Source organism: Leuciscus leuciscus, assembly GCF_965113295.1.
Source record: "Leuciscus leuciscus genome assembly, chromosome: 1".
In the NCBI taxonomy this organism is placed as follows: Eukaryota; Metazoa; Chordata; class Actinopteri; order Cypriniformes; family Leuciscidae; genus Leuciscus; species Leuciscus leuciscus.
Genome location: NC_138725.1, coordinates 43,271,881 through 43,299,863, shown reverse-complemented (window position 1 = coordinate 43,299,863; position 27,983 = coordinate 43,271,881). Strand labels below are relative to the sequence as shown.

At 38.3% G+C, this 27,983-nt stretch overlaps 2 protein-coding genes across 2 annotated transcripts; both read left to right on the top strand.

The window, feature by feature from the left end:
* The first annotated feature begins 799 nt into the window (after positions 1-799).
* LOC309513359 (uncharacterized protein) lies at positions 800-13,312 on the top strand. The gene is made up of 2 exons (XM_082189159.1): positions 800-4,320; positions 13,221-13,312. The coding sequence occupies exon 1, from the start codon at positions 815-817 to the stop codon at positions 3,539-3,541; it is 2,727 nt and encodes a 908-aa protein (XP_082045285.1). The 5' UTR covers positions 800-814; the 3' UTR covers positions 3,542-4,320; positions 13,221-13,312.
* LOC309496637 (vascular cell adhesion protein 1) lies at positions 4,758-26,566 on the top strand. The gene is made up of 11 exons (XM_082166705.1): positions 4,758-4,892; positions 5,503-5,766; positions 5,867-6,196; positions 6,400-6,636; positions 14,272-14,538; positions 14,643-14,972; positions 15,347-15,580; positions 19,989-20,255; positions 22,960-23,292; positions 23,422-23,673; positions 26,225-26,566. The coding sequence occupies exons 1-11, from the start codon at positions 4,832-4,834 to the stop codon at positions 26,230-26,232; spliced, it is 2,583 nt and encodes an 860-aa protein (XP_082022831.1). The 5' UTR covers positions 4,758-4,831; the 3' UTR covers positions 26,233-26,566.
* Positions 26,567-27,983: the final 1,417 nt, after the last annotated feature.

The following is a 27,983-nucleotide window of genomic DNA, read 5'->3' as shown; positions in this document are numbered from 1 at the left end:
TCAGCGCACCGATCTTGGTTGGAGTATAGTTGGACAAACCAATCCCTGCCTGAACTATGGAGATGCGATTGGAATTAGTCATCGCATTATTGTCAAGAAAGTCATCCCAGAGCTTAAGCCCTCTCTAAAGCTTCAGAACAAAGTCCACTATGTCAATAGGACAACGGTAAAGGACATCACCCCTTCGGACATTATCAAAGCACTTGAAGGAGACTTCTCTGAAAGAGCCATTGAGGGCAACCCTGTGTCACAAGAAGATTTAAAGTTTCTCACAAAACTCAAAGAAAACATCACACAGAATGAGAGCGGCCACTATGAGATGCCACTACCGTTTCGTGACGAAAGACCTACATTACCAGAAAATAGAATATGTGCAATGCATCGCCTAAAGTGTCTGGAAAGGAGATTAAAGAAAGACAAATCATACTACAATGATTACACAAACTTCATGAATGACATCATCTCAAGAGGAGATGCTGAAAGAGTCCCTGACGAAGAGTTGAATAACACTCCTGCATGGTATATCCCACATCATGGGGTCTATCACCCACACAAACCCGGAAGGATCAGAGTAGTATTTGATGCCTCTGCCAAGTACCAGGACACTTCTCTCAATGACCATCTCTTAACCGGTCCTGATCTGACAAACGCATTGGTTGGTGTTCTTTGTCGTTTCCGCAGAAGTTCTGTCGCATTCATGTGTGATATAGAGCGGATGTTTCACCAGTTCCATGTCACAAAAGAAGACTAGGATTATTTAAGGTTTCTTTGGTGGGAGAAGGGAGATTTGGAAGCATCACCATCAGTTTACCTTATGAAGGTCCATCTTTTTGGAGCAGCGTCTTCTCCAGGCTGTGCCAACTTTGGCCTGAAACACCTCGCGGCCCAAGGACAAGGTCAATTCAAAGAAAACACCATACACTTCATACAGAGAAACTTTTATGTTGATGACGGTTTGGCAAGCGTTCCTACTGAAAGGGAAGCCATTCAGCTCATCAAAGACTCGCGAGAGCTCTGTTCCAAAGGAAAGTTAAGACTCCACAAATTTGTGTGTAATAGTGAGAGAGTTATGTCCACTATTCCAGAAGAAGAGTGTGCCACAGTGAAAGACCTTGACATGTCTCTAAGTTTACCACGCATTGAAAGAGCTCTTGGAGTTGAATGGTGCGTCACTTCAAACACTTTCAAATTCAGAGTTCAAGTCAAGTTGAACCCCCTTACAAGAAGAGGTGTACTTTCTACTGTCGCCTCCATTTACGATCCCCTGGGGTTTATTGCACCGTTCGTCCTCTTGGGAAAGCAGATTCTCCAGCAAATGTGCAAGGATAAGGTTGGGTGGGACCACGAGCTTCCAGGGCACTTAAAACCCCAGTGGGAATCCTGGATTAAAGACCTTCCAAGTTTAGCCAACATGCAGATTCAAAGATGTTTCATTCCTACAGATTTTGGTCAGGTTAAAAGCTACGAGCTTCATCACTTCGCAGACGCCAGTGTCAATGGATATGGTGCTTGTACTTACCTGCGAATCATTAACCAATCACATCAAGTCCATTGTTGCTTGGTAATGGCCAAGTCAAGAGTCACACCTACTAGTGTTACAACTATCCCTCGACTCGAACTCTCAGCAGCAGTTGTTGCAGTTAGAGTCAGTGATCTACTCAGGGCAGAACTTGAAATCCCAGACATTGCAGAGTTTTTCTGGACAGACTCCACCGTTGTTCTCGGCTACATAAATAATGATGCCAAAAGGTTTCAAGTCTTCGTAGCGAATCGGATACAAAGGATTAAGTCAAGCACAAGGCCAGAACAATGGGCGTATGTCGCATCAGAGCAGAACCCTGCAGACTACGTTTCTCGAGGCTTAACCGCAGAACAACTGAAGTCCTCTGAATGGTTTGAGGGGCCAGCATTTCTCTGGGAGAAGAACATTCCTGATAGAGATGTCAAGGTGGGAGAGATCAGGGAAAATGATCCAGAACTTCGCAAAGCCTCTGTGCATTCCATCAATGCAAAGGAAGAGCAAACTATTTTCAGCAGATTTGAGAAGTTCTCAGAATGGTCCAGATTGATAAGAGCATTTGCAATCTTGAGAAGAAAGGTCAAGGAACACAAGGGTGATATACAAAGGACCAAAGAAAGTACAACTTTGGAAGAGAGAAAACAAACAGAACTGTTTGTCATCAAAATTGTTCAAGAGAAAGCTTTCGCAGAGGAGATAAAGAGTCTAAAATCAAAGAAAACAGTTTCCAAGACCACAAATCATAAACTGTACAAACTAAGTCCGTTTCTGGACGAAGAAGGAATCCTCAGAGTGGGTGGACGTTTGGGTCAAGCTGTACTACACCCGCATGTAAAACATCCAGCCATACTTCCCAAAGACAGTCATATTTCAACTTTGCTGATCAGACATTTTCACTCGAAGGTCCAACATCAAGGTCGTGGAATGACGATGAATGAGTTGCGTGCAAATGGTTGGTGGATTCTTGGGAGCAGCCGTGCAGTTTCATCATACATCTTCAAATGTGTCAGATGTCGCAAATACAGAAGGAAAACGGAGCATCAAAGTATGGGAGATTTGCCAGTAGACCGAACGGAGCCTACCCCGCCTTTCACTTATGTCGGAATGGATTGCTTTGGACCAATATACGTCAAAGATGGACGAAAGGAGTTTAAGAGATATGGACTCATACTAACCTGTCTATGTTCACGAGCCATACATATTGAAGTAGTAGACGACCTGAGTACAGACACATTTCTAAATGCTCTGCGAGCATTTATTGCAATAAGAGGAAATGTGCGTCAACTGAGATGTGACAGAGGAACCAATTTCATTGGTGCCCAGAGAGAACTCGCAGATCTCATGAAAGAAATGAATCAGGAGAAGGTAAAAGCACTAGGATGTGAATTTCTCATGAATCCCCCTTCGGCAAGCCATATGGGTGGAATATGGGAAAGACAGATCAGGACCATCCGTAGTGTTCTTTCAGCCATCCTTGACCAGTCAGCAAAGAGACTCGACAGTACATCCTTGAGAACCTTGTTGTACGAGGTAATGGCGATTGTCAACAGTAGGCCACTTTCCATCGAGCATTTAAGTGATCCAACAGGTCCTGAGCCATTAACGCCCAACCACATTCTCACTATGAAGTCAACCATTGTTCAACCTCCTCCAGGAGAGTTTATGAAAGAAGATTTGTATCTTCAAAAACGATGGAGAAGAGTACAATATTTAGCCAATGAGTTTTGGATTCGTTGGAGGAAAGAATATTTGCTCAACTTGCAACCAAGACAGAAGTGGAATGTACACAGAAGGAATCTGAAGATAAATGATGTAGTGCTTCTACAAGATGACATGGCACCACGTAATGAATGGAAGCTAGCCAAAGTCACTGATGTCTATCCAGGAACTGATAACAAAGTGAGAAAGGTTCGACTTTTGGTTAGTGAAAGGACATATGACAGACACAGTAAACTTGTGACTAAAACAGTCTCATTAGAACGACCTATTCATAAGGTTATTGTTTTGCTAGAAGCAGACTAAGGGTTTGTGTTTATTTTCATGTACAGTTTTTCAGTCTGAATGTAAGTCATAGAAATCCCACAGTAAGAGTTGTGAGATTGGTGGGAGTGTTACTGCCACATTTTCGTTTCTATTCATTTTCTGTATTTTTATTATTATTACCGTTAAGTGCCACTAGGGGGCGCTGTAGCTTAAGTGAGTTTTGTATGCAGAGAAGAGGTTCATTTCCGTAGAAGAAGCGATCTCTCAAGAGAAAGAAAGATGTATGACTAAAGTGTGGTCACTAAGCTAAGTTTAAGAGAAATAAGATAAACAAAAGGAAGAAGAAAAAGACTAAAACGAATTCCTCTCTCGGTACTCAGCCAACGAGGTATGTTTTGTATGTTGTATTTGTCAAAATAGTTTTATCTGTCAAATTTCTTTCTTTAAGCTAATTATTGCTTGTACTGTGCTTTTAGTTTTCATGGTGTGTTTATGATCCTGACCAAGCTGGATTCAATAAATCCATCAGTATGAGAAAGCCACTTGTGTCTGTTGGTACCTGGAGGAATTACAGTTTATAAGGCTCATATAAGGATCACTGAATGCTAAAAGTAAGCAACCCCTTAAAGGAACCAGGCCATTAGCAGTGCATGTGATTGGCCAATTCATGAAAGTAATTTTACACTTATGAACCGGTGACTCAGGGTGGCTAATCCTCATAATTCATTTTAAAAATAGATGGTGGGAGACTTCTTATAAATGTACTTATAAATGCAAGTAGAACAAACTTACAGTTGATGTCAGTCAGATGTTTCTGGGTTTTGTCTGTTCTATCCTGCAATTACCACAGGTGGGCGCTGTGTGCAATAAAACAAGCTTTTTTTCAGGCCAAGGACCCCCTGGAAAATGTTTTTCAGAGAAACTTTAGATTCTTTTTTATTTAATTTTTTTTTTTTTTTTTTTTTGATAAATTTCTGTGAGAGCATCAAATTATGAACCAAAATAACTCCAACATCCAACGTCAGTCTCATCTACGTATTTTCTGGTTATCTGGTTAGGGTAATACTATGATTTCAAGGATTCAGGTTATTTCTAGATTTCATTTTGTTTCTGAGTATGTTTTGCAGTCATCCATTAATACGTGGTGTTCGTGAGTTCATCCCAGTGACATTTCCTCTCAAAATAGTTTATGGGTGGGGTTGGTTCTTTTTTTTTGTTTCACTGTTGCGTTGCTCGAGCTACAGCTATTCAGTCACAGACTTGCACTCTGAGTTACAGTGATAAAGTTGCATCTTATTTACAGTATTTTCTGATCAATTGTTTTTCAATATGCTTCAACATTTCTTTGGACTTTATCTCTTGGCAGTTTCACAGCTTTTGAGTTTCACAGGTTTGTATGTTGACTTAATTCTGTATTTTATTATTCCGATGCATCTGGAATGAGATTAAATATGTTTTAAAGTTTAGCTTTTACTTTATTGTAGGCTAAAGTAACAGAGTTGGGAGAGGTAAATTCATTTCTGTTCAGTTGACATGTTTGAGTTTGGACTAACTCTGCCAAATATTGCCTTGCTACTGTATTAGTAAAGCTTTTTTGTAGCATATGACAATAGATGGGCTTTTACAGAAACCCGTTACATTTTTCACTAGCTATTAAAGGTATAGCGGAGGATCTTTCCAAATTTTAGATAAGACCCGCCCTCTCCACTTTTTGAAAAGTTTGATTGATTCACCAGACTATCAACAATTAGGAGGACCAATAGTATAGGTTACCCACCAGGAAGTAAAACATCCTCCGCTATACCTTTAAGATGTCATGGTCCCAACTCTATAAAATACAAAACTCTAGAGGCCTATCATGGACCAGTGTTCAGTTTGCAGGTCTTAGTGACTCTTAGAAAGTTATTTCTCTGTCTGTTTGTAATCCAATACTTTAGTGATGCTATTCTGTGCTGAATCTTCACCAGTTTTAAATCACATCCTTCTCAATGTGTTTACAGGTTCACATGCTGATGAATGTCCTCTTCAGATCAATCCACAGAGTGTTGTTGTGAGGCACGGCGGTTCTGTCTCAGTCGACTGCAGCGCTTCTGTCCCGCATAGAGGGATGGGATGGGAAGCCAGTGAGGGAGCAGTGCACTTGACCAGAGACAGTCTGATCACATGGAGAGTGCCAGAACTGAGAGAATGGGGCATAGAGCCAGTCTGCTACATGAACTATAATAAGACACAGTGTGCAGTGACTCTCCCAGTGACTATTTACAGTGAGTTTCTCTGTAATTGATATTGTTATATTTTCCTTCTCAGAAATATCTAATGTACATTCATGACTGCAGATATCAGTGTGTAAATCTTCCTCCACAGAGACTCCAGATAGTGTGTCCATCAGCACTGTGAATCACAACGGACCAATGATGGAGGGAAACCAGTATGAGCTCCAGTGTGACGTTCTCAATGTGGCTCCTGTTCAGGATCTCACTGTCAACTGGTACAAAGGACAGACTCTGGTGGATCAAACCATCTTCACTGACACCATCAAGACTCCAGTGAATAAAACATCTAAACTCCTGATCCGTCCAGACAGAGCTGATGATGGAGCTCAGTACTGGTGTGAAGCAAAGCTGGAACTGGGAGAAGAAGGACCTCGACCTCCTCCAACAGCCCCATCAAAAACACTCAATGTTGAAGTTTACTGTAGGTTTACTTATTGCTAAGCTTGCAAAATTTGATTAAATTTAATTCAGTTTATACTTTCTAGCATGAAGGATGTGCAACTGTCATATTGCATCATATGCAGAGTTTTGTATATTAACTGAGATCATTTGATAAATATTGCATATTATGAATTAACATAAATATGTTTCAGTTGTGAAAATATGTTCCTCTGTCCTCCTCAGATAAACCAAAACACTCCAGTTCAACAGAGACCATATATATAAATGATGAGCTCACACTAAACTGTACAGTGAAGGCAAACCCGGCTCCTACGTACTCATGGCACTCAGAACATCTGAAAGAGACGATCAGCTCCTCAGTGCTCCGGTCCTCCACACTCAGTTTAGGAATCTACATGTGCATCGCCACAAACTCTCAGGGAAGAGACGGCAAAGTGTTCATCCTCAAATCTACAGGAGGTGGGTTATAAATGAAAATAAAATTGCTTAAAATTTTGCTTATATTTGAATAGGATTTTATAAATGTTCATTAAGACATTTTGCAATTTAATTTCTTTTTATTTATGTAGCTCAGTCCTTTTGCTCTCATTGAAAATGAGGAAGGAATCTGAGGGCACATTTGTGAAATATCTGATGACTTACTTATATATGACAAAAACTCTTTCTGGATGTCGGGTCGGGAGTTTCTTCAGCAGCTCCAGCACTGCTCTTCTCTCTTCTGTAACTGTAGACAGGGATTGAGCTTTGAAAACATTGTGAGTGTGTTTGTACCAGACACAGGTCTTCTTTCACAGGCAGTCGTCCCACATTCTGGAATGTTCTTATCTTCTCCCAGCTTCTGGTTGCATCCAGATTTATTTTTTGAACTTAATGGACAAAATAAATTAGCACTTTGAAATCTCACCAAATAAAAAAAAATATGGTAAATATGATTGCCTTAACCCAATGTTTTGTATGTTAATATATCATTTGTTTTCATTTTTGATACTATTTATCTGTCAAAATACATGTGACACATAACATTGAATAACTTTTTTGAAAGTAATATTTAGATTTTAGGTTTAAATGTATGTATATTATAGGTTCTTTAACTGTTCACTCTGAAGTTTAGAACTGTTTTCCTGTCAGTCTGTCATTTGTATTAAAAAACAATATGTTACTTTTATATGTGTTGATGTCTAGTGTAAAATATGGATCTGAAATGGAAAAAAACAACTGAGAACCACTGATGTACATGACATCAAGTAAATGATAAAATGTAATGTTTTTGACATTATTGTTTTCTAACAGCAGTATTCTAGTATATTTGATTGTTTGTCATCTTGTAATGCCTCAATTAAAGGTATTGAGTATTAATCATTCATTGCTCAGGTCATCTTTTAAATTTCTTCTGTACTCTGTGAATGTGATGTAATGAATTAGCTCTATGAAATATTAATAATCAATAATAACTGATTATAATTGATTTTGAATATTTGGATCAGTACATATAATTAACTTAATGTAATAAAATTTATATTAAAAATCAACCCACCTGTTCACACTCGGCGTTAATTGTTTATTAATTCTAAGAAATATTCATTTCCGGGAAGCAAAATGTCTTTCTTACTGTACAGTACTAAGAGCCTGTAGTCAGAATCTAAATCGTAAAGTAAACTTTGTTGCAAGCAGAGAATCAGAACCAAATACGTATTGTGCAAAAGTTTTATTAACTAAATCACAGACATAACTAATCTAAACACGCATACATACATGCATAGGTAAAATGGTGAGTGAGAGAATGGAAACGGAAGCAGGAAATGGAACTATAGATAAGATCCATTTAACTATGAAAAGAACCATCAGCTTATAATTTTCAGAGCGCCTCATTAAATTGATACTTGCATGGTCTGTGCAAGAGAGGTTTTCTCTCTCCATGAGCACATGGCTGACCACATGTAGATTGTGACCTGCCGGCCCTGAGCTAGAAAGGCCACGCAGGCAACCAAGGAGTGAGGAAGTCGAAGATGGTTGCCCATTCAGTGATGGTGAAGTTGCAGTTTTCTTCTGAGTTGGTTTGAAGAAAATACAGTCTGACTCTGTTGGGAGAGTGAAGGCATAGCAGGCTGTCGTTCCCCACAGACATCAACTTGAAGAAGCAGCAGTGAAGGCCAGAAGAAGAGAAGAGCAGGGTCACTGTGAATTTGTCTCTAATAAAGCCTGAGAAAGGCCCCACCTCTCCGGGTTTGCTTGACCAATGAGAAGGGTGGAATTTCCAAGCAGGAAAATTCCTCTGTGGTTGATTTATGAATCTTTGTTTTAAGCGTGCTCATTTGCATGTGCAGCTGGATTGGTTTCTAATGAAGAAACTAAGAAAGATTCTTGTAATACTAATATGTTGCGCAGCTATCGGCATATCATGTACACAATCATTTCGATCTTCAAAGTACCAATTTATAGAGACCAAACATGGTATAGGTGAGGTTACATTGACCGTTGGTTCTATCATAAAATACACAGTATCAAAAAAAATTATAGAATTAAAACCACTACACAAGACAGTAAATCATTCACACAATTTTCTGGGATGCATGTTCATTTGTAGATCAGATTAATGCAGCAAAGTCTGTTTTAAAGTCTGTTTCTGTCTTCTCTGTCTTGACCATGTGACCACATTTTTACCAGCAATAAAACCAACTTATCTGATCGTGGTCATGGTAACTAAGACCTTCTTGCCCTTGTTGGGGGGATGGGACCACAGATCCCAGTGTGAGTTTTAAATATTATTTGTTAAACTATAACAAATACTTGTGTCTGATTTGTCTCAGTCGTTACAGTGAGCTGAGCACAAGTTCAGTAGTGCCACTTCCTATAAGTGGAATACAAAGATTGTGAAAACCATTTCAGCTCTGCACAAGATATTTTGTTGTTTTGTTTGATATTATTTTTATATCACAAGAAAGGTGCTTTGAAAAACTGAATTGGCAGCAATTAGAGCTTGGGCAGGGTTGCAGTTTCACACATATGTAGTTTTCACACAAAGTCAGTGAGAATACACACGTTGGGCCCTATTTTAACGATCTGAAACGCAAGTATCAAACGCGAAACGCAAGTAACTTTGTGGGCGGGTCTTGGGCGCTGCTGCTATTATACCGGCGGGATAAATGACTCTTGCGCCCAACGCAAATCTAAAAGGGGTTGGTCTGAAGTAGCTTCATTATTCATAGGTGTGGTTTGGGCGTAACGTGAAATAAACCAATCAGAGCGTCATCTCACATTCCCTTTAAGAGCAGGCGCGCTTGTTCCATAGCGGATTCCTATCATAACGGCGGATTTGCCAGGCGCGCGCCAGGAGCGGTTCACAGCCGAGGAGACCGATGTTCTCGCCAGGGCCGTAAAACACAGAGAAGTGACATTGGGGATGGAGAAACACACCCGAATTAACTTCGGTTAAACAGGCGTATGATAATTTGGGTAAATGTGTAAGCTAGATGTATGCTTTTATAATAATCTATCTATCTATCTATCTATCTATCTATCTATCTATCGTAATAATGTATGATTTGCAACAATGAAAACTGCTGCTTCTGTGTAGATGAGAGAATCAAAGTGTATGCGCGTTGTGCACACGCTACATTGATTATGGCCAAGCATGCGCCCTTAAAATAGCATATGAATAACATGCGCAACGCGCCACTGACTTTAAACTAGATTTTTTCGGTTAGTGGCGGAATTGTTTTCTAAACCAGCAAAATAGCATGAGGGAACGTTTGCGCCGGAACACGCCTCCTCTTTGCGCTGAACCGCCCCCGAGAGCGCAAGTGTATTTCTTAGTTAACCGACGTGCGTCTGTGGAGGGAAAAGTCTGCTGTGCGCGGGTGCAAAATAGGAATGATGCATGCGTCGCTGTCCAAGATAGGGCCCAAGGTGTTATAGAAGAACATGTTAACCACAGCAAGACATCTAGCCAGGTAGTGTTGCGCTACGAGTCTGTTTAACTCTTTGTGACAGTGGATGGCTGTGTTACGTGTTTGTTTGTTTTCTCTTTCAAAAAAATTGATTTTAAGGTGTTTTTCATTTAAAGTTCTGTCACTTGAGTCTGGTTTAGTTTTGTGACAGAGCCCTGAAACTCATGTATCGTCTTGTCTTTGCGCGAGCGTGCAGATTTGAGTGTGCTCGAGCCATGCGTTCTCTTGTCCATGTGCTTTGTTTCATGTGAGGTGCATGGTGTTCGGATCCCGGCCGGCACTCCTGTCTAGTTTGGTTTTGTTTCTGTGTCTGGGTTTGTACATTCAAGCTCCATGTTTGAGAGCACGGCTTGAGTGTTCATTCACTCTTGTCTTGCACGTTTTTGTAGAGTGCCTGGTTTATGTTTTCATTTGCCGGGCGTTCTTGTGTTGTTGTGTTCTATGTAGTACGCGGTGTGTGTTTTCATCGGCTGCATGCTTTCATGTCATGATTTGTGTGAACATGCGGCTTGTGAGTCCTCTCATTAGCTACGTGTTCGTGTCATGTTTTGTTTGAGCACATGGTAGTGATGTTACGTATGACACTGAAGCTTCGATGCACGTATCACACAAGCGACACAATTTCTAGTGAAGCCCCGTATCGGGGTGTGTATTGGTTTACTAGAGTCACGTGATCGACGACAAACGAAGCCTCACTTTCTGTCCAATCACGTGCGCGTTTCGCTGTGGGTCACGTGTCAGAAGGCTCGAACTCTTTAACGAGTCATTGTTGCCTCAGTCTGGTTGATGGGTTTGTGAGGAGAGTGCTGTACTTTGAAAGTAAATTAATATATTACATTTAAATAACCAAAATCAATTTTTCACTACTTAGGCTATTATGTTTTGTTGTTGTTGTGTCTTTTTGTTTTTGTAAAATCTTTGCACTTTTGGTGACTTACAGAGACAAACATACAGAGAGCTGAAGAACCACTTGAATACTGGAGAATGCAGAAACAAGTCTACCCCTACTTATATACATTGGCATTACAGTTTCTTTGTACCCCGGCCTCCTCTGTACCATGTGAAAGAGTGTTCTCTAAGGCTGGGGAAGTACTGTCTAAGCAGAGAAATAGACTCAGCCCCAACACTGTGAAACAACTTTTATTTCTTAATAAAAATAATTAAAAACTTTATCACCTTTCTGTCATTCCTACAGTTACATAAGCACTATCAGTAACAAGTGTCATAAGCACATTTAATAACAGATAATCCTATCAGACAATGTCCTTATTCATTATGTGTGTGTGCGTGTGTAGAGAGAGAGAGAGTAGGCCTACATTAAATCTTATTGAATCATATAAGCTTATATTATATTTTATTGTCACACTTTAATGGGAAAAATAATTTATTTAATGAACAAATCAAACAAAAACATGTAAGGCTTTTATTTGTACACATAACATTGAAACTATGGAGTGTGTTGTGGTTGCTTCATCTGCCAGAGCTTCTAACACAGGCTTCTGGCTGCTTTATTTTAAATAAGCACCAGATGGCGCTGTTCTCGACACTCTCGAAGCTTTGAATCTTTTCCCGGAACAGTCAAGGGAAAGTGATTCACGAGGCTTCATTTCCCCCATCCCTACTGGATACAGGACGAGATGATCTCAGGTAAGTAAGATAGGTAAGGAGTCTGACATAAAGAAGTGTATACTGCAACGAAACCAAACAAGGAGTTAAAGGTGAACGGGACATGATAAAGGGTGTCTTGATGAGGGAGTGCCCGTTTATATACTGTCTATGGGGAGTGCAGGTGCAGCGAGTCAGTATAGCCTACTCTGATGACTGAGTGATGATTGGGGCTGTGAAGGTGTGGCTGACTCTGTGACAACTTCTTAATATTCAAAAGCAAAACAAGTCAACCTTATAAACATATCATACAAAATACTAAATAAATAAATGTACTTAAAAAGATTGTTTCAGTCAATGACATCCTTGTTTCTTCACGGGAGGCGTACCTTATTGGTCCATCATGGTTTGTATTGGGTGCAGATCAAGTGTGTCCGACTGTATCCCACAGTAGTACAAACCACGCCCCTACAAATTACGAAAATACAAAGTTTGTGTTTGTGAGAAATTTAATGGTTATTGTGAAGGTTAGATGTATTTGTTGGGAATGACCATAATTAACCGCTTAGCCGTTAACCGACAGTAAGAATTTTGACCGATTACTATCAGTTAAACTGTAGCCTAACATTTAAAATTCTGCACATATTAGTCAAAATTGCGTTTTTGAGAGGGGAAAAAACACATAGTTAAATATCAAATGTCCAGAATATATAATTAAAAAGTACACAATTCAGATTCAAATTGTTTTATCATTCTGGCTCCATAAGTTCTTCAGTCAAGCGTGCAGATGTAGCGTATTATTTGTTTTTGTACAAAATGCTTGTGGTAAAAATGGTACAAAAGTTGTCACTAGGACAGTAGCCTACCTTTTAAAAAGGTTTTAATATGTAACGTTTAGATACTAACATGCACTCTTGAAAGGTGTACCTTTTGAAAGGGAACCGTGACAGCTTTTGTACCTTGTTTTCTGAGAGTGGAGGATAATTAAAAGGAACCTAAAGAACATTATAATAGTTAATTTTAGGTTTTATTTTTTTATAAACAAAAACTAACATTCCCAGAACATTGCAGGGAAGTTTTCGTGACAATCTAAACTGAACCTGTACCTACAGAACGCCACTTAATGGTTATTTTTAGGTTTAATTTTTGAAATATAACCGGAAACGAACCTTCCCAGTCATGTTGAGAACAAAAAATCGTTAGCTGGACATGCATTTTATTTGTAAGCTTCAGTCAGTCAGTCAAAAAAAACGCTAAATAAACACAGAGAGGTTTATAAGGACGTATATGGATCACTGAATGCTAAAAGTAAGCAACCCCTTAAAGAAACCAGGCCATTAGCAGTGCATGTGATTGGCCAATTCATGAAAGTAATTTTACACTTATGAACCGGTGACTCAGGGTGGCTAATCCTCATAATTCATTTTAAAAATAGATGGTGGGAGACTTCTTATAAATGTTCTTATAAATGCAAGTAGAACAAACTTACAGTTGATGTCAGTCAGATGTTTCTGGGTTTTGTCTGTTCTATCCTGCAATTACCACAGGTGGGCGCTGTGTGCAATAAAACAGAAGCTTTTTTTTCTAGGCCAAGGACCCCGGTAGACCTTGTTTTTCAGAGAAACTTTAGATTTTTATTTTATTTTATTTTTTTGTATGATGTTAAATTTCTATGAGAGCATCAAATTATGAACCAAAATAACTCCAACATCCAACGTCAGTCTCATCTACGTATTTTCTGGTTGTCTGGTTAGGGTAATACTATCATTTCAAGGATTCGGGTTATTTCTTGGTTTAATTTTGTTTCTGAGTATGTTTTGCAGTCATTCATTAATACATAATGTTCGTGAGTTCATCCCAGTGCAATTTCCTCTCAAAATGGTTTATGGGTGGGGTTAGTTATTTTTTTGTTTCACTGTTGCGTTGCTCGAGCTACAGCTATTCAGTCACAGACTTGCACTCTGAGTTACAGTGATAAAGTTGGGTCTTATTTACAGTATTTTCTGATCAATTGTTTTTCAATATGCTTCAACATTTCTTTGGACTTTATCTCTTGGCAGTTTCACAGCTTTTGAGTTTCACAGGTTTGTATGTTGACTAAATTCTGTCTTTTATTATTCTGATGCATCTGGAATGAGATTAAATATGTTTTAAAGTTTAGCTTTTACTTTATTGTAGGCTAAAGTAACAGAGTTGGGAGAGGTAAATTCATTTCTGTTCAGTTGACATGTTTGAGTTTGGACTAACTCTGCCAAATATTGCCTTGCTACTGTATTAGTAAAGCTTTTTTGTAGCATATGACAATAGATGGACTTTTACAGAAACCCATTACATTTTTCACTAGCTATTAAGATGTCATGGTCCCAACTCTATAAAATACAAAACTCTAGAGGCCTATCATGGACCAGTGTTCAGTTTGCAGGTCTTAGTGACTCTTAGAAAGTTATTTCTCTGTCTGTTTGTAATTCAATACTTTAGTGATGCTATTCTGTGTTGAATCTTCACCAGTTTTAAATCACATCCTTCTCAATGTGTTTAACAGGTTCACATGCTGATGATGGATGTCCTCTTCAGCTCAACCCACAGAGAGTTATTGTGAAGTACGGCGGTTCTGTCTCAGTCGACTGCAGCACTTCTGTCCCGCCTAAAGGGTTGGGATGGGAAGCCAGTGAGGGACCAGTGCCCATGACCAGAGACAGTCTGATCACATGGAGAGTGCCAGAACTGAGAGAATGGGACATAGTGCCATCCTGCTTCATAAACTATAATAAGTCACAGTGTTCAGTGAATCTCACAGTGACTATTTACAGTGAGTTTCTCTGTTATTGATATTTTTATCTTTTCTTTCTCAGAAATATCTAATGCATGTACATTCATGACTGCAGATATCAGTGTGTAAATCTTCCTCCACAGAGACTCCAGACAATGTGTCCATTAGCACTGTGAATCACAACGGACCAATGATGGCAGGGAAAAAGTATGAGCTCCAGTGTGACGTTCTCAATGTGGCTCCTGTTCAGAATCTCACTGTCAACTGGTACAAAGGACAGACTCTGGTGGATCAAACCAACTTCACTGACACCATCAAGACTCCAGTCAGTAAAACATCTAAACTCCTGATCCGTCCAGACAGAGCTGATGATGGAGCTCAGTACTGGTGTGAAGCAAAGCTGGAACTGGGAGAAGAAGGACCTCAACCTCCTCCAACAAACACATCAGAAAAACTCAATGTTGAAGTTTACTGTAGGTTTACTTATTGCTAAGCTTGCAAATTTGATTACATTTAATTCAGTTTATACTTTTTGAAGGGTCTTCTAGCATGAAGGATGTGCAACTGTCATATTTCATCATTATGCAGAGATTTGCATATTAAAGGTATAGCGGAGGATGTTTTACTTCCTGGTGGGTAACCTATACTATTGGTCCTCCTAATTGTCAATCATTCTGGTGAATCAATCAAACTTTTCAAAAAGTGGAGAGGGCGGGTCTTATCTAAAATTTGGAAAGATCCTCCGCTATACCTTTAACTGAGATAATTTGATAAATATTGCATATTATGAATTAAATTAACATAATTATGTTTCAGTTGTGAAAATATGTTCCTCTGTCCTCCTCAGATAAACCAAAACACTCCAGTTCAACAGAGACCATATATATAAATGAAGAGCTCACACTAAACTGTACAGTGAAGGCAAACCCGGCTCCTACGTACTCATGGCACTCAGAACATCTGAAAGAGACGATCAGCTCCTCAGTGCTCCGGTCCTCCACGCTCAGCTCAGGAATCTACAATTGTACCGCCACAAACTCTCAGGGAAGAGACAGCAAAGTGTTCATCCTCAAATCTACAGGTGGGTTATAAAGAAAAAGAAAAATGAACTGCATATCCTCTGTCTGTTCGATAAAATGTATAATGTACAGTAATTATTTTTTACTTATATTTGAATAGGATTTTATAAATGTTCATTAAGACATTTTGCATTGAAATTCTTTTTTTATGTATTTAGCTTAGTCATTTTGCTCTCATTGAAAATGAGGAAGGAATCTGAGGGCACATTTGTGAAATATCTGATGACTTACTTATATATGACAAAAACTCTTTCTGGATGTCGGGTCGGTGTTTCTTCAGCAGCTCCAGCACTGCTCTTCTCTCTTCTGTAACTGTAGACAGGGATTGAGCTTTGAAAACATTGTGTGTGTGTTTCTGTTTGTACCATCATTCACACAGCTCCTCTTTCACAGGCAGTCGTCCCACATTCTGGACTGGTCTTATCTTCTCCCAGCTTCTGGTCGCATCGATAATTGTCACATAAGAGAGAAATAGCTGCAGAATTAGGTTTTTTTTTTTTTTAATGGGACTAAAAATTCTGTTGACTTGTAGCGCTTCACTAATCATGCTTATGAAGTCAATGTAAATGAATGACTTGATGCATGATCAGGGAAACTGCTACTATACATCCATTTTATTCATAAATAAAATCCCTGCCTTTAAAAGCATGAAATTAAACATCTGTCACTGAAAAGTAAATTTTCTTAAATGTTTACTTTGATTTTTAAAAGAAACGTTTTTTTAATTTTAATTATTGAATACAATTTTGTATGTTAATATATTATTATTATTTTTCATTTTTGATAGCATATATCTGTCAAAATACATGTGACATAACATTTAATAACTTTTTTGAAAGTAATATTAAGATTTTAGGTTTAAATGTATGTATATCATAGGTTCTTTAACTGTTAACTGTAAAGTTTAGAATTGTTTTCCTGTGAGTCTGTCATTTGTATTAATAAACAATATTTACTTTTATATAATAAACAAATATAGCAGTGTTCATGTCTAGTTTAAAATCTGGATCTGGAAATCTGGAAAAGGAAAAAAACAACTAAGAACCACATGTACATGACATCAAGTAAATGATAAAATGTAATGTTTTTGACATTATTGTTTATAACAGCAGTATTCTAGTATATTTGATTGTTTGTCATCTTGTAATGCCTCAATTAAAGGTATTGAGTATTAATCATTCATTGCTCAGGTCATCTTTTAAATTTCTTCTGTACTCTGTGAATGTGAGCTGAGCACAAGTTCAAGCGGAATACAAAGATTGTGAAGCCATTTCAGCTCTGCACAAGATATTTTGTTGTTTTGTTTGATATTATTTTTATATCACAAGAAAGGTGCTTTGAAAAACTGAATTAGCAGCAATTAGAGCTTGGGCAGGGTTGCAGTTTCACACATATGTAGTTTTCGCACAAAGTCAGTGAGAATACACACAAGGTGTTATAGAAGAACATGTTAACCACAGCAAGATATCTAGCCAGGTAGTGTTGCGACACGAGTCTGTTTAACTCTTTGTGACAGTGGATGGCTGTGTTACGTGTTTGTTTTTGTTTTTTTCTCTTTCAAAAAACTACATTTAAGGAGTTTTTCATTGAAAGTTCTGTCACTTGAGTCTGGTTGAGTTTTGTGACAGAGCCCTGAAACTCATGTATCGTCTTGTCTTTGCGCGAGCGTGCAGATTTGAGTGTGCTCGAGCCATGCGTTCTCTTGTCCATGTGCTTTGTTTCATGTGAGGAGCATGGTGTTCGGATCCCGGCCGGCACTCCTGTCTAGTTTTGTTTTGTTTCTGTGTCTGGGTTTGTACATTCAAGCTCCATGTTTGAAAGCACGGCTTGAGTGTTCATTCACTCTTGTCTTGCTCGTTTTCGTAGAGTGCCTGGTTTATGTTTTCATTTTCCGGGCGTTCTTGTGTTGTAATCAATCATTGTATCCCTTAAAACTCACTTTTGATCACTAAAATGTTATATTTAAATATTTCATGCCTTAAAATAGCTTGTATGTAACTCTAAACCCTTTCCTCATTTGGTACATCGGTTCTATGAATATTCAAATGAACCCCGCCTCCACTCACTCACACCAGCTCAGAGATCCACTCGTTGACGATCACACGTTGACCTGATTGGTTACAAGGTAGTTTGTGACGTCAGAAACACCAGTGATTTCAAGCCACGATTTTGAGACTGTGTTTGGTCCGCTGCAGTTTTAAGGTGAAAATACTCAGCAATTAGCCTGGTTAAAACCAGACCCTTCTCAGTTGAAACTGAGTGTTGGGTCTGGCGAAGCTATGTAGACAAATAATTTCTAAAGGGGCGTCACCAACCAACGTAGCTCAAATTCCTCTGGGCGAAATTGGATAGTCATAAAACCAATCAGATCGATGAAGGAGATGACGTATGCTTCGAGTGTTGTTCTTTGCTCCGGTTTTAACGAAAACGGTAAGTTTAAATCGCTCAAAACAGACGCGATAACTGATTCGTTTATATACTGTCTATGATTCGAACGAGTGATGTTCCACGGCGGCATCCATCTTTGTAATGAAATCTTCTTCAGCGTCGCTGCGCTGTCGTCATCATGTAAATCCCTCCCCAAACGTTTCTGATTGGTGCCGCGATTTCGGCGGCACAGAAATGAGTTTGAATGGGCTCTTCTCCAGACTATCCTGGAGAGAGAATTAAAATTCGCCGGAAGTAGTCTGGGTTTTCCCAGGCTACTCAGCAATGCTGTTGACTTATGAATTTACACATGGTTTGTCTTAAAGCATATTAAAAACACCACATAGATATGAACAACATTAAAAGCTTGATTTTCACCACAGGGGGCTTTTAACACCACATTTCTTGTTATCTGATTATTGGTTTATTTGCCCCACCTGTCCTCATTAATTTGCTCTCCTACTTATTCTCCATGTTTTCTGTCCTGTGCCAGTTCATCGTCTTATGTACTGTCCGTGTCCTGCCCTGCCTGATACTGTGAACTGTGTCCAGTCCTGCTTTGTACAGATGTCGGTCTTGTTTTCTTTTTATTCCATTAATAATAATAAAAAACCATCACTGAGTCCTTGCCTCATCCCTCAACCCCTACCCTGACAGAAAGAGGAGCCATCTAGAGACCATAATATCATATAGAGACTTGTTTACTGGCCACCCACAACCAACCATTTTTTGATGTTTGATGTGAACACTGTATGAACAAAAACGGATTACTAGTGGCTATGTGATTGTTATGAATCTTTCTAAATCACCATGGAGTCATTTCACACCCAAGGAAGTAATAATTACTTTAGAGAAACATACATTCTAAACCTTGTACTTTTTAAATGAAGACTTCTTTGTGTCTCTTTTGTGTAATGTATAACACAGTGACCTGAGCGACTTCAGTCTGCCAAAACTTCCTGTGAGTGAGTGTTGGCATGGCAACCTGCCTGCAGTGAAGCATTTTAAGCTAGTCAGCTAGTCAGAACTCAGTCGATTTTAAACCAGCATAAATGCATAAATGGTGTGAGGTATAGAAATAATGACAATTCACTGTGAGGAATCTTCAAATTGAATAAGTCTGTGGATGATGTATGTTGTGATCCACTGAAACAATAAACATGACTCAAAACTAGTTAGTGTAATTGGCTACTTTTAGTTGAAAGACAAATTAGTTGCTAATCCGATAATAAAATTATAAACATTCTAATTTAAGGATTCGTTAATAATGAATCTCATTTCAGCCTTCAGTACACTACTCTCAGATGTGATAAATAAAGACTGACACTTTACAAGAAACATGGGGGAGAATGTGAAATATTAAAGTGTGAGCAGAGGGAGAGCTGATTCTAATGAGGCCCACTGCTTCAATTCCCCCTTCAGGCCTTTCAGGACAAGGGAAGGCTTTTGTTGGCTCTCACAGTTCACTGTTTTTAGTTGCCAAGCAAGACCGAGTCGGAATTCCTCTCGCCTCTGTGTCCGGAATATAGCAGATTTCAACCAATTTCATCAAAATGAAAAACAATCTCTTATGCTTTCTTGGTCTGTCCATTATCGGAATAGGTAAGATGTTGCAGTGTGCAAATAACGCTGGTTGTTTTATAGTATTTCAGGTTACGCTCAGAGTAAACAATTATGCAGTGTGTATCTGTTCAAGTACTATAACAGTTGCTAAATTCCTATGAAAACCTACAGAATTTTTCTGTAAAGCTCACTCGAGAAATGTTTAACATTACACTTTATAAACTGTGGTTTCTGAATGTAATGTGTTAGTAGAAAGATAATGTGTTATAGTTACATCTACATTCTGTTGAATAGCATTCTAGTTGGCTGCACAATAATTGATTTTTAATATGCAAGAAAATGATTAAATCGTCTCCATATATGGCATGTTGCATTCATCTGATGTGATTTTGATGATATTCTGATGCACACCTCCTTCAGTGTCAGGTGACAGTTGCTCCCTAGAGATCTCTCCCTCCAGAGTAGTGGTGAAATTTGGGGATGCGGTGTCGGCCAGCTGTGTGGCCTCTCGTCCGGTACGTGTGCTGGGATGGGAATCGGTCATTGCCGCATCACACACTCAGCGTGACCTCAGCGTTCAGTGGCGGGTGGACAGTTTGACTGACTGGATTGAGGAGCCAATCTGCTATGGTGTTTTTTTCACTGCACCCAGGCAGTGTGAGGAAAAACTTAACCTGGTTCTATACAGTAAGTACAGTATTTAAAAACACCATCTGAAAAAAAGTCAGATTTTTAAAGGGCTAATTAATCAAAAAAATTAAATCATGAAAAATATGATGCCATTTTTTTAGACTTCAGACTCAGAAAGGGGAGAGCTGGATCCAAATACAGTGTTATTTATTTACATAAATAAGGCACAGGCTCAAACTATTAGTGAAACACGGAACATCAGGAGCAGAACTGAAATCTCAGAGCAATGAAGAACAAAACAACCAACACTGGACAAGACGTGATAAAGAATACGGAAAACACTTTAAATACACAAGATAATGAGGGGCTGACAAGGGACAGGTGAAGGTGATGAGTAGCAAAGTCATGTGAGTAGTCATGGAAAATAACTAGGGTTGCAATGGTGGCAAACAAGGGTACAAAGCAAACAGGGAACTAAACACATGAACACAGAAACAAACAGAAAACACATCAACTTAAAAGTAAAAAAAAAAAAAAAAAAACGAGGCAGGAATGTAACAAACAGAAAACAACAACAACCGTTTCACACAATTATTATTATGGGCCAGATTATGTAAGGAATAATTGACAATGGGCCGTTTAATTATTAGAAAAATAATTATTCTGCTTATACTACAGTTACCTCACGTCAAATCAATGTTCAGATGATGTATTTCAAGATATTTGTCCTTAAAACGCTCTTGTGTGTACGACTAATTTCTTACACATCTAATCAAGCCTCCATTGCTAATTTCAAAACGTCATTTTAGAGCTATGAGGGCCATTCCACCGGATGGGTGACATTTGCTTGTTGTAACTCTTCAAAATTAAACATAATTTTTTCTCTTTTTTCAACACTGATATGAAAATAATCACTATATATTAAGGTAAAGTGTATTTTAATAAAAAAACACAAAGCCATTTTTTCATTTTAAAGAAGACCGAAGCCTCAAGTTTATAATTTTTTTTAAATAATTTAATTTATTAAACAATTGTATAAATGATGGACCAAACAAAACTGATAAAAACAGTGGTTTAACTTTATTTTTTAAGAAAAAGAAAAAGAAATAGTAAAAGGAATAAACACTTGGTAACAGGAATGAACTATTTCATAACAGGAATGAGGAACTGGAAACAGGAATGAGTGTCCATATGTGTGTGCATGTGTGTGTATGAGAGAGAGTGTACATGACTGTGTGTGCATAAGATTTCTGTGTTGAAGTGATGCACTATGTGTTAGTAGTACTTCACAGCGAAGGAGGTGGAAAGAGGAAGAAGGAGAGAGAGAGAGAAGAAGAGAGAAGGAGAGAGAAAGAGGGAAGTTAAGACAACGAAGGGAGAAAAAGAGGGTTGCGGGTGTGTTTCGCTCCTTCCATTGCAGGATGCCATTAGTGGGTGTTTCTGGCACCTGCATAGTATGGGTTTTCTCCATCTTCTACAAAAGATAAGGAAGACAAAGACAAAACGTTTAAGTCACTTCGTGGTGGACTGGCTTCCTGGAAGTATGGTGTTCACATTGTAAAACTAATGCTAATGTCTAAAATATAAGTAATTGCAACCTTAAAACTCATAATTCAGGTGAATAGTATTATATCAACTAATATTTACAGTATTAAATCAACAAAACAGAAGACTGTTTAAATCCTGTTACTTTCAGTCCTGTTACTTATATGAAAAATAACAGGACTGAATGTAACAGGATTGAGTTTTTAAGCAAAAAGTTATCAAATACATGGCATATGGCCACATAGCATACATGCTAATAGCATGAGGACACTGAGAAAATTCTAGTGACTTAACAAAAGTTAATATTTTTAAAATAAACAAATAAATTCTAATAAATTATTTAGGTATCTGGACAGTATGTTAAGATCGACCTTCTCAGTCATAGTTACAATTTCATAAAATATACAGAAATTAAAATGAGAGGACTTACTTATGGTCTTCCCATTGCCTTCAGAAGATCCAGATGATGTCAACAAGTTTTTCAGAGGGGGGGATGTGTTAGGGTAACAGGACTGAGTGAAAACCCGGGGACACGACTAAAATGTGTATTTTATCTAAAATATTAGATTCATTATTTTTTTCTCATGAAAAATATAAAAAAAATGTAAAGCATAGATTGGATATAAAGTCACACAACAATCTTTCATGCAATTTTATACATATAATGTTCTGGGGACAGAAATGTCACCCATTCGGTGGAATGGCTCACGAGTCATTCAGACCAATGCCGGTTTAGGTGTAACGTGTAAATTAATTTCATCCACACCATTCATTTCTGAACGGCCTTGAAAGTTGGTAGATTCACATTCACCAATAAAACTGAACGCGCCACTCACTACGCATTTCACAGTGTCGCGAAACATGCAAAAAAACAACGTAATATCATTTTGCAGAAATGTTGCTACAGGCACGTTTTCCAATGAGCCTGTGTGGTAGCATTTTTAACATGAGTAGAACTGAGATTTCGAGAGCTCTGGTGGAGAAAAAGATTATCAGTCAATAATGAGGGTGAGTAAATGATGACACAGTTTTTACTTTTGGTTACTAAGTGGTTTTTAACATGATTACACTGGTCAACCTGCAAGAATAACAGCTCGTGCCAGAAACAGACCAGCATCCAAAACAAGACTTGAAATTAAACTGGTCTAAATTAATATCCTTGTTTGAATATCCTCATTAAATATAATTGATTACATTTCCAATTGTCTTCACACAGAGAAACCAGACAGCGTGTCCATAAGTTTAGTGAATCACAGCAGTCCAGTGGTGGTGGGAAGAGAGTACCAGCTACAGTGTGAGGTGCAGAACGTCGCACCCGTTCAGTACCTTGTTTTAAGATGGTACAGAGGACAAACCGAGGTTTACAACCACTCGTTCTCCGAGTTATCCCCTGCGACGCCAGTCCAGGTGTCCTCCACCTTGCTGATTGTCCCAAACAGAGCTGATGATGGAGCTCAGTACAGGTGTGAAGCGGAGCTGGAACTGGGAGCAGAAGGCCCTCGACCTCCTCCAACAGTTCAGTCTGAAGTTCTCAACATTGCCGTTCAATGTAAGTGAATAAAGGCACCAACACCCAATAGTTCAAACTTTTAATTTTATTTCAATGTAATAGCTATCAATGTGAACATGCTTTTTTGAATGCATGCTACAATTTTTTTTTTTTTGTTGTTGTTATCAGACCCGCCTGACTTCCGCAGTCCAGAGGAAGAGATAATGGACATCAGTGAAGACAGTGAAATGGTACTGGATTGCACTGCGGAGGGTAACCCGCCTCCTGTGTATATCTGGACTACCTCAAACCTTCAGGAAAAGGCTGATAACCAGCCTGTTTTGACAGCTACGTCTTTGGGCCCAGGGGTGTATACATGCACTGCGTCTAATATCCTGGGGAAAAAGAGCAAACAGTTTGTCATCAAACACAAATCCAAAGGTGAGAGCAATCAAACCACATTGGAAACATAAATGTTGACATTTTTTCCCCCTAAGGCAACATGATGCATTGAGTTATTTACGTTTTACATATAGTTCAAATGAAGTGAACCTTAAAATATTTGCCTCTGAGTCAGAAGAAAGCATCTTGCACAGCAAATATATACGCAGGAGCTTTACATAGATGAACACTGAAACAAACATGCTGCAATGCATGCTAGTCTAAATAAGGTGCAAATACTGCCCTAAACTTCTGGAGCCCTGAATACAATTTTTTGCAATTTTTTTTGTTCTGACAGTGTAGTATCATAGTACCATTCACCGAGTTAATCCCCTGATCGTACTAACAGATACTCCTAATACAACATTCCACACATTTTTGTTTTGATAGCACACAACCCTTGTGTAAAAAGAGTACTTATTATAGAAATAATTTAATTTAAAAGCATGTGCAAACTGAATGTTTGTGGACACATAAATGAACATGTATTATAGTTTAAATATCAGCTGAACTTTAGAGTGGTTTTTTTGACCCACTTAAAGACTAAAGTATATCTTTCTATGTAATACCATAAGCTATTGTCACTTTTATATGATTAAAGTGCATTGCCGAAAGTACTGACAAGCATTTTTGATAAGTCACACAAGTTTAAATTTAGTTTAAACTTTTAGTTTAAACTTATTATTTAAGTGAGTAAATATTCATTTTCATTGCATGAACTGTTCTTTAACCTTGTAAAGCCTGAAGTACACTATATTGCCAAAAGTATTGGGACGCCCCTCCAAATCATTGAATTCACGTGTTCCAATCACTTCCATGGCCACAGTTGTATAAAAGCAAGCACCTATGCAGTATTTTGTGAAACATTTGTGAAAGAATGGGTTGCTCTCAGGAGCTCAGTGAATTCAAGTGTGGGACCGTGATAGGTTGCCACTTGTGCAATAAGTCTTTTCGTGAAATTTCCTCACTACTAAATATTCCACAGTCAACTGTTAGTGGTATATTATAACAAAGTGGAAGCAATGGGAAGAACAGCAACTCAGTCACGAAGTGGGAGGCCACGTAAAATTGCAGTGCTGTCAATAGAGAGTCAATAGCTACATTCCTCCAAACTTCGTGTGACCTTAAAGCTCAAGAACATGGTTTCCGTGGTGAGAAAATGTCCCCTTCCTGTTTCAACATGACTGCGACATAAGACATGAATGAGCGAGTTTGGTGTGGAGGAACTTGACTGGTGTGCACAGAGTCCTGACCTCAAAAACAATCCAGTAAAACCTAAGTCGCTTTAGTCCAGTAGATCTAACAGTTTAGAATTATATTTTAATGTACTTTGCTAAAAAGGTATACACAATCAGACAACAAGGCATGTAGTGGCATTGTGTGCAACAGGTTTTTCAGCAAAGTTTTGATCACGTTAATAATTTAGAGGCTGTAGAAATGTGCATATCAAATATGATACAGTAGGCTTTATAGGGCAATGCACTTTTTTGTATCACATGCACGTATGAGAGCAGCGAGAGAGGTTTCATGCTGATGTGAGATCTGTTAAATTTAAACCGCAACAGGAAGCAAAGCGACAAACAGGAATTCCTGTAATTACAAAGCCCATGTTGCAAGAGAAAAAGTCATGATCACTTTTTATTGCATTGCTAGATTATCAGTCCTGGATGACCTTTAACATAATTCACGAGTTTACATAGATGTGCATTTCATGCCATGCCTGTGATCAGTGGTGATTCACTTGTAACTTAAAGGTGCTGTATATAAGCAGATGTTGTGCCGAATTTCGACCCCCGCCAAATTATTACCTCCCTAGTATTGGTAGGTTTAGGATTAGTTGTGGGGGAGGGGTTAGGATTAGGCAATCAGATATACTGACTTCAACGAGGGGGGTAATAATTTGGCAGGGGGTCGAAACACCGGACCTGTCCTCCCCTTCCATTGTCAATTGTGCTCGTTCCTGTTGCGTGTCCTCAATCTGGTAACCCAACCCGCGTGAGCGTCGATTGCTCGGAGATGGTCCTCACTGCAGAACACGAAATCCAGGGGGAGGAGTTGGATCCAGATCCAACTCCTCCCACCTTACATATACCTAAACCTACCCATCTCCACCCCCTGATCCCTAAACCTACCCATTTCCACCCCTAAACCTACCAATCTCCACCCCTTAGATGTGGATCCAACCCCCAATATTTAGAATTTGGACTGCAGTACCCATTTCAACCGCTAGTTGTCAATCTCACACACTGCACCTTGACAATGACAATGACCGTTCACTTTAATGAAAGTTCGGTCATTTATTAAGCTTCATGTTGTTCCAAACCTGTGGAGCATTACTTAGAAAAGGAATCAGATTTCTCTGAATGGTTTTGGGAGATTTTAAAATTAAAACATTTGATCTTGTTTGTCTCCAACACTTCTTATGTCTTGTTTTGACAGATCCACATACTGTAAATGAGTATTCAAATGTTTGTTTTTGTATCTCTAAATGTTTTTTATGCATTTTTATTCTGCTAACCTGTCATTCACCATTGTTGTGTGTGTTTCACAGGTGTTTAAGCCCAGAGACCTTGAGAACGAACCGAAGACATCTAGATGGTACGCTCAGGACTTTCTGAACGTGGCAGATCAAAATCTAGCTCTAGCTCTGTTACATTTTAGATCTACTGTATATGTTACCTTTTAGGGGACTCTCATTTCAGGGGTTATGATTTGTTAAATATGAGAGTCAAACCTATATACATACAGCATGTGTAAAATCTATACTAGTTAGCATTATTAATATTTTGTGTAAGGTCATTTTAACAGAGCATTTGTATGTTCCATGACACATTGTGGCTCTGACATTTTAATGTTTTTGCAGATATTTACTCACCCAATAATAATAAATAAACTGTGAATACAATACTAAAGAGTACATTTCATTACATTCAGCACAAGCATGTTTCATTGAATGCTCTTTAACACCCTAGCCTTCATGTTTTATTTTATTTTTATTTTTATTTTTAATAAAATTGGCTCATTGAACTTGTATCTATGTATCATGCCAGGTGCAGAGGAGTTGATATTTAGACTTTTACTTAGAAATAAGTCCTTTCAAAGTCACATATGAATCCTTAGATTAAAAAATTGAGGGGGGAAATCTAAGGAAACTTGATTTTACATTATATGAGAACCCATTTTTACATTATTTTGAATATATAATCGAATATCTTTCATTATGATGTTATTAATTACTCATTACCCTCATGTTGTTTCTGAGCACAAATGAAGATCTTTTTTTTGATGAAATCTGAGAGATTTCTGTTCGCAACTACTACTTTCAAGCCCCTGAAAGAGAGTAAAGACATAATTGAAGTAATCCATGTGACTCCAGTGGTTTAACTTCATTTTAATGAACCGACACAGGTGCATTTCCGCAAAAAAACATAATTTACTACTTTAATTATAAAATATTAATCTCCTACGCCCATTCATGCAAAGACGTCTGTTCTCGCATCAACACAACACACATGCGTCATGCTCTCGTGAACAAGCGATGGAGATTTTGTAAATAAAGTGGTAGATTATATTTTTTTGCGCAAACAAAGGACTCATAATATTGAGGTTAAACCACTGGAGTCGCATGGATTACTGTAATGATGTCTTTACTATCTTTCTGGGGCTTGAAAGTGGTAGCTGAGGCTGACAATGGAGGGACAGAAAGCTCTCAGATTTCATCAAAAAGATCTTCATTTGTGTTCCGAAGATGAAAAAAAGTCTTACGGGTTTGGAACGACATGATGATGAGTAATAAATGACAGAATTTTCATTTTTGGGTGAACTAACCTTTTAAGGATCAGGTGCTTGATATTGTTAGTCTCATTTCATGTTCATATAGCTCTTAGCTAATCATCTTGGACAGTTGCGACATGGAGACATTCTAGTTGTGTAAACATGGTGTTTGCATCAGCCATGTGAAATCATCCACCACATGGGAATGGGGTAAGTTGAGCCAACCCTAAAATCAATGGAACTGCATGATTATTAAAAACACATACAAATGATTAAATTTGTAAAAACTGCCAGCATATTAAATAATGTCAGTGATTTCGCATAGATAAACCGGGCAAATTTAGACACTGATTCAAACACCTTCTATTTTCAATTTATAATTTAACACAATATAAAACTGTACACTCTGACTCTTCATTTAAAAAAAAAAAATTAGGTGATACCTGTTAATTGGTGGTTTTATTATGGACCAATGCACTGTCTTGATTGAGAAATGATGTCTACAAGACTAAAGTACGGTGGATGAAGTGGATCGA

Bases quoted from the DNA above. Each gene is read 5' to 3' on its own strand.
- LOC309513359 (XM_082189159.1), top strand. From the start codon at position 815: ATGAAGGTCCATCTTTTTGGAGCAGCGTCTTCTCCAGGCTGTGCCAAC.
- LOC309496637 (XM_082166705.1), top strand. From the start codon at position 4,832: ATGCTTCAACATTTCTTTGGACTTTATCTCTTGGCAGTTTCACAGCTT. The intron at 6,197-6,399 runs GTAGGTTTACTT...TGTCCTCCTCAG, and splicing joins ACTCAATGTTGAAGTTTACT to ATAAACCAAAACACTCCAGT. The intron at 15,581-19,988 runs GTGGGTTATAAA...CACCTCCTTCAG, and splicing joins GTTCATCCTCAAATCTACAG to TGTCAGGTGACAGTTGCTCC.